Below are 6,860 nucleotides of genomic sequence, written 5' to 3'. Positions count from 1 at the left end.
AACTCCCGGGGAAAGGCTCACATCTACCTTTCAGGTGCCAGCGCCAGAACCGCGCCCCCAGGACGCCAGGAGCCACGAGCCGCAGGAGCGCCGGCGAGACGCACCGCCAGACGCTCCTGCGCCGGCCCCCACGCCCCAGCCCCGGCCCCAGCGCCCAGCACCGCGCCAGTCACCCCAGGCGCTGGAAGAAAAGGTGTGGGTTTGTTTTAATCGAAGAATGAGGGGTCCAAAGAGGTCAGTCATCCCACCGGCGGATTTATTTTATATACAAGTGACTCATTTAAAAAAACAAACAAACCATTTTGGCCATGTCTTTTTTACAGTGAACAATTATATATACACACATTATAAACACTGTTTAATATAAAACACAATATCTACAATCTACTTACATTTAATTAATCTGCTACTTCTAGTTCATCTGTGATTAATTTTAGTCACTGATGAGTCAGTTTCTCTGCTTGAACTGGACTGTACTATCCCCTTAACACCTTGGTCAAACAGGTTCTAAGTGACAGTGCAAAACAAGCATTTAAGATTATCAACTTATATTGATTATATATCTCTCTGACGAAAAGAACACATACATCCCCGAGACAAGAGCTCTGAGATGGTTTTGGATTTAAGGCAGCAGTGTAAGAATGTAACAAAAAAGTAAGGAATGTTTCCTTTAAAATATTACAAGGCTGCCTGAATTGTGGGCCCCCTTTCCAAGGCATACCTCTGGATTTGGGATGTCCCTTTACTTTTCCATTAAGTGGGATGTAGAAACAGGTTATAGAAAAATCATTCAAGAAATTCCTATTAAAATCTTTAAAGTTATAACTTAAAAATTTAACAAAAAAGTTCAAAATTACTTTTTATAAATAGAAAAAACAAGTTACTTTTTAAAAAGGGGGTGAATTTAATCAGTGAAGAGTCCCTTTATCATACAATCTAAAATCAGTTCATAAACTATTTAAGTCAAAATTAAGGTTTCAATGTGTTTGTTATTTAGCCAGTGCACCACACATTTTAGGTTTCCAGAATACCCAAAATTGATTCCCTTTCTCATATTGTTTTCCGGTTCATCTATGGAGATTTTCTGTAGCAAATGTTATTCCAAAGCTCAGTTTTCTAAACATGCCAATGTCAGTGGTCATCATCCAGCATTAAAATAGCCTTTATCCCCCTCGATGTCCACTTCCTGATCAGAATCCTCTGAAATCTCTGATTCAAGGTCTTCCTGGGAGACAGGGGAGGGCGAACATTGAGAGCTATCCAAAGCACCTTTATTCTGTTCACTGTCTTGCCTCTGGTCGCAGGAATTGTCCAAACTTTCCAGTTCTTCTTTTTTATTGTTTTGAGGGTTCTCCTGAATGAAGAGGATGAAAATGGAGATTGGTGGGATCATGAGATATGAAGAAGTGAGAGACATAAATCAAATGTCTTTTCATCTTCTACCATCTTTTTAATTCTTAGCTTATCAACTGCTTTCAGGTATAATATTTTTATTCAGAAAATACATACTTGTGCTTCTTTCTCACTTTGGAAGAAATAAAATTCCTGTCATGTTCAGAGAAAGATTATACTCTTGCCAGATAAGAGCAGCCAATCACAAATATAAATGTAAATGTGTTATGTCAGATGAAGGCTTAACTCCAGCCCAGACCCATGGTCTCAAGGTTCTTAAAAGTTTAGGGAGAAAAAGAAATTAGATCACTACAGATACACACTATCTTTATTCTTCAAATATTTAAACCTTGCCAATTAACAAAGTCTTCAGACATTTAAAAAATATGAATGCTAAATAGTGAATTAAGGATAAAGTTTCAAAATTATTAGATTGAATCCTTTTTTTATGCATTTTCTGGAGTAAGTTCACAAACATATACACACATAAATATGTGTAGCAAGTTACACAATCATGGCAAAGAAAAAATGCAGAACTGGAAGAATGTTGCTAACTGGAAAGAGAGACAAATATAATTTACTTAAAATCTGGAGGAAATTTCTGGAAAATATTCCCATATTACATAGGAACCACTGTTTTTAAAGTCCCTGGTAAACTACCTTTGACCAAGAACCAAATAAGTTAGTAAATTTTTAATCCTGTTTTTGTCTAAAATGCACATAGACACTATGAAGAAATATTATGATATACTGCTAAAGTTTTTTTTTCTAAAGCCAGACTATAGAATAATAGATTTACCAAGCTTACAACTATGTAACAAGTCACAAGATCAGATATTGAGAGGGAATCTGAAATTTATCGCTAAATTTTAAAATGCACGCTGCTTTCAATTTCCCCACTCATTATTGTTTCAAAAATATCTCATTTATTATAAACCGTATATAGACTGGCAAATGAAAAATTCAGCATTTGTCAGATAACTTTGGAGAAGACATCCAGATTAGGACATCAAAAACAAATCTTTAGCTTTAAGTCAACAGAGCTTCTTTAAAAACTGAATTAGCCTTTACTTTTTATCACATATTGCGTAACAAGGTCATTGGAAGAAAGACTGTTAGAAAGTTTAAGCTGCCTTTCAAACAGGCTTGGATATTCTCTTACTGTTTTTATATTCATTTTAAGAGCTAGAATTAGAGGGAAAATAATTTTTTAACACTTTGATATTTAATTCTTCTAAAAAACAGTGCAAACAAGACTTAAAAGTGTTTATTTCCTTATATTTACCCTTGAGCTCTGCCTAGTTTTATTGTGGCTGTGTAAATAAAAGAAACAATTTTCTCCCAAAGATAACTGCTTAAGTCATTTACTGTCAATTACTTTATCTTTCCTGCGTTAATTAGATAAACAACATATGGGGTTTATAAAACAATTAGCTGGGAGTTTTACTAGCCAGTGTGTGAAAACCCAAGCATAATTGATATAGGAACCGCATTAGGTGCTTTTAGCATTACTGCCGCCTGAACAACTCATCCTGAATTTCAGCAGGACTATTTGCCTTTTTAATCAAGGTGAAGAGGTTAAATAGTCCCTCAAATGACTTTTGCATACAACCTGTAACAGGCCTCGCATTGAGATAACATGATAAAAATATTTATTTCCATAGAAACAGAGCCATGTCAATACCTGTTTTAGTCTTCTCCATTTAGCGCGTCGATTCTGAAACCAGGTTTTGACCTACAGGAAAGACAGAAAGAAAACTTGCCAAGAGCCCAGAATCCCGAGGGACCTGGGGAGGCGGGGAGAAGCCGTTCAGGAGCTGCTGAGCCAAATAGCGATCCAGGCGCGCCAAAGTTCCCTGTGGCTCCACTGTCTCCCTTTTGCCCCGCGACCCACGCCCCAGGAGCCTGCCTGCGCCCCGCGAGCGAGCTCACCTGCCTCTCGCTAAGCTGCAGCATCTTGGCCAGACGCTTCCTCTCGGGCGGGGAGAGGTATTTCTGGGTCTCAAACTTCTTCTCCAGCTCGATGGTCTGGTCGTTGGAGAACCTCACCTGGCCGCCTTTCCTTTTATGCAGAGGCCTCTGCAGGAAAGGGCTCCAGAGCAGGGGTTTGCCTGCGGGCAAAAGCGACGGTTAGTGAGGGCCGCTTCTTAGTGAGGGCCCTGAAGCGGCGTGGCCCACCCCGGCCCTGCCTGCACTGGGGATGACAAAGAATGGGAGGGGAGGCTATGGGACACTCAAGCAGACACATTCACGTATACCTCCTGAGACGTGGACCCAACACGCTCCCACCAATACACATCATACCCACAGACACAGGAACATCCAAAGTCACACATCTACATGGCATGTGCACAAAGATCACACGTGTATGCTCAAAGACACACACCACCATCACATCCATGGCTAGATACAATCATTTTGATCCCCAAAAGAACACCGACTCTAGGTTGAGCTTAAAATACCATGACCCTCTTTAATCAGTAGCTCTCAAAATTTATACACAACTTTTTTAGTCTAGAGGGCCTGCAGAGAGGTCCTCTCCCTTGGTGAACCGCACTTTCCAAATATCCGTTAGGCTGGGGAAGAGTGGGCCTGTCACACTAGCCAAGGCGTTGCTACCAGGGTCCAGCGGCCTGGCTACAACGGAAGCCCTCCGGCCCAAGAGCAAGCTTCAGGGCGCGTGGAGCTTCCCATCCTGGCTGGAGGGCGCCGGGCCTCCTCTGATTTCACACCCGGCCGGTGGGGGCGGCCAGTTAGAGCCACCCCGTGGGCTATGGCAACATTTCCGTCAATGTGTTTCCTGTTGGTCTATCTCGAAAAACCCTTTGCTTCCTCCTGCACAGTCCCAGCAGTAACCCAAGGAAACCCAGGGCGCGCTCTGTGAAAACGTTTGCCCCCAGGCTCGGCCTGGCTGAGGGTCCCCCTCCGGCCCAGAAGGCAAACAGAGCCGCACCGGGCCTGCGCCATCAAACCCTCAGGAATGGAATCAAAAACACAATAACTTAAAAAAAAAAAAAAGAACTAAAATATAATCCCCCCCAAATCTCTCTAGCGATGAGAAAGGAAGGTGGAGAACTGAGTGAGGGACCACACCATAATACTGATGACATTAAAATGTCAATTAATTAATATGTTAGTTGTCTCCAGGGTGCCTGCAGAGGCTGCCAATAACAGAGTAGATTTTAAAACCCTGGTGGCCCAAGGCAAGGAGCCCTGTTTTATTTAGCCGGGGGCACCAAGGGCCACCCGGAGTGCAGATCACGGGTGGCTTATTTCTTAGGCCACTCACTGAGGGGACAAGTCCCGCAAACTCTATACGGCCAACGTGTCCGCGCTGCCCTTCCTATTCCAAAGACGTGTGGGTCAGTCCGTCCGTCTGTCCGTGGGTCTGCAGGCCTGCGCTAAATGCTTTTAAAGTTGGCAATGTTGTTTTTTCGAGATTTTGCTTACGTCAGGATTCAGACTGGGGCAAAACAGCCTCAAAAAAAAAAAAAGGGGAAGCAACTGGTTATTTTAGCTGCCATAAAGTCACATCCCACACAGAGGAAATGAACAATATCAGAAAAACGGATCCCGGCTATCAGAAGTCGAGTGTTTCCTGAATTTGTCTGTATTGAGGATGTCGATAAAATAATCAGCAGCGTGCACTACTCCGGGGGAAGGGTCTGCTTCATGCAGCCAGGAAAACACTTAACAGCTTCTGAAACCAGATTTACTCCTATCGAGAACTCAAGATTTCCTGTATGAACGGAAAGGGTCAGGCTCTTTCACTGCACAAGCTTGTTGAACCAGGTCCAGCCCCGTAACCACCCCGGCCCGGCAGCTATCCCTGCCCCGCGGGGGCGGCCCGGGGCGCTTTGGCTCTCCCTTCCCAGTCCCTCCAGCTAAGGGAACCCACCCGGGCGACACGCGACCCCAGGACTCCTCCAGCTGCCGGCCCCAGCGGCAGCGCCCGAGGTCCGGCCCGGGCCCGCGCGCCCCGACGCCTGCAAGGTGCAGGAAAACCAATCTGAGTCATGGTGCGGGCAGACTGGGCTGCCCGCCGCCGGGGCCCGCGCCTGCCGTCCCCCGCGCGCGCCCGACAGCCGCTTTTCAATCGCTTTTGCCACAACTTTCTGTTGCCTCCCCTCCGCCCCCGCCGCCTCCTGGGCGCTGCCACCTGCCGGGTGGCGCCTTTCTCGCCGCCGCCCGGGCTCGGCCCCGCCATGACCCCGGCCGCCTTACCCAGGGGGTCGTGGCGGAGCAGGGCGTGCGTGTAGTCGTTCACCGACCGCGGGAAGGGGTACAGAGGGCCCCCGAAGCCGCCGGGTCCGTAGGCGGCGGCCAGCGCGGCGGCGGAGTGGTGCGAGAAGGCGGGGTGGATCGGCGTGGGCTCGTATACCGGGGTCCGGTAGGAGGACACGAGGCTGGTGAAGGAGGAGTTGGGGGACGGCAGCGTGGGCGTGGGGGTGGGCGCGGCGGGCCCGCGACCCAGGATGTCCTCGATGTAGAAGGGCGTCGGGTGCGCTGGCTGCAGCAGCGGCGTGGGCGCGTACAGCGGCACCCCCAAGGCGCCCGCTGCCGCCGGTCCGGGGTGCGGGTACTGCATGGCTCCGCCGCGCTCCGGGCCCTCGGAGAGCTGCCGCCCGCGCCGGGGCGCTACATTTATCCGCGCTCCGCGCTCCCGGCTATAGGCTCTGCCGACTGCGGGGTGGGGCCGCGCTCTCTGGCCCCCTCCTGCCGCTGGGCCCTGCGTCCAATGGCGCGGAGCCCCCGGAGCCGTCTCCCGCCCCCACCCTTGGCCCGCCCCCGCCGGCCGAGGTCCCCGACCCTGGGACGCGCTTGCTCCCAGGCTCTTAGGACCCTAAGCCCGGCTGTACCCTCGCCGCCGACGCTCGGGGCTCCAGGCACCCTGCCCCGCGACGCCCTCGAAGGAAGCCCAGGGCCGCGTCCGTCAGGCGAGGCGCGAGGCAAGCAGCTGCCTGGAAGGCGGCCTCAAGCGGCCCTAGCCCCGGCGGCGAGGCATCTCCGCCGAAACTCGGGGGCACTGGTCCAGGCCCAGGACCGGGGAGGCGGTAGCCGGCCCAGGCAAAGGGCGACTGGACTCGGGGCCCGCAGGCGTAGAGGCCCCTGGTCGGGCCGCGCCTTCGCAGGCCTGAGAGCACCCTCCGTGGTCAGCGCGCTCCCTGGAGTAACGGTAGCATTGGCTGTTGCCCTGGGCGTCTCGGGAGTGCTCGTAGCGGGAGAGAGTGCCCTGGGTTCCTGGGGCAACTCCAAGGAGAGAGATCCACGGCCCTTGCCTGCGTCCCAGCGTGGTAAGGACGATTAGACTTAAGGTGCTGCGGACTCTTGCTCTCTAGCCCGTTTCATCTGTGGGCTCCGGGACTCAGCCACTTCCCCGGGGACGCTGGCAGAAGTCCCTTCGGGCAGGAATCAAGGGAAGGCCTGGATCCTACGGCGCCAGGCAGAAGCTGTGCAGTCTTCTCTGA

General features: G+C 49.9%; 1 protein-coding gene across 1 annotated transcript; it reads right to left on the bottom strand.

Annotated features, from left to right (window-relative positions):
* Positions 1 to 231: 231 nt before the first annotated feature.
* HHEX (hematopoietically expressed homeobox) lies at positions 232 to 6,053 on the bottom strand. Its single transcript, XM_060125738.1, has 4 exons — positions 5,617 to 6,053; positions 3,325 to 3,503; positions 3,077 to 3,127; positions 232 to 1,354 (listed from the first exon to the last, which is right to left on the bottom strand). Exons 1-4 carry the CDS (start codon positions 5,978 to 5,980, stop codon positions 1,142 to 1,144), a joined length of 807 nt encoding a protein of 268 aa, XP_059981721.1. The 5' UTR covers positions 5,981 to 6,053; the 3' UTR covers positions 232 to 1,141.
* Positions 6,054 to 6,860: the final 807 nt, after the last annotated feature.

The sequence above is a fragment of the Lagenorhynchus albirostris genome, chromosome 16 (assembly GCF_949774975.1).
Source record: "Lagenorhynchus albirostris chromosome 16, mLagAlb1.1, whole genome shotgun sequence".
Taxonomy (NCBI): Eukaryota; Metazoa; Chordata; class Mammalia; order Artiodactyla; family Delphinidae; genus Lagenorhynchus; species Lagenorhynchus albirostris.
The sequence above is the reverse complement of the archived record's forward strand: the minus strand, read 5'-3'. Positions and strand labels throughout refer to the sequence as shown.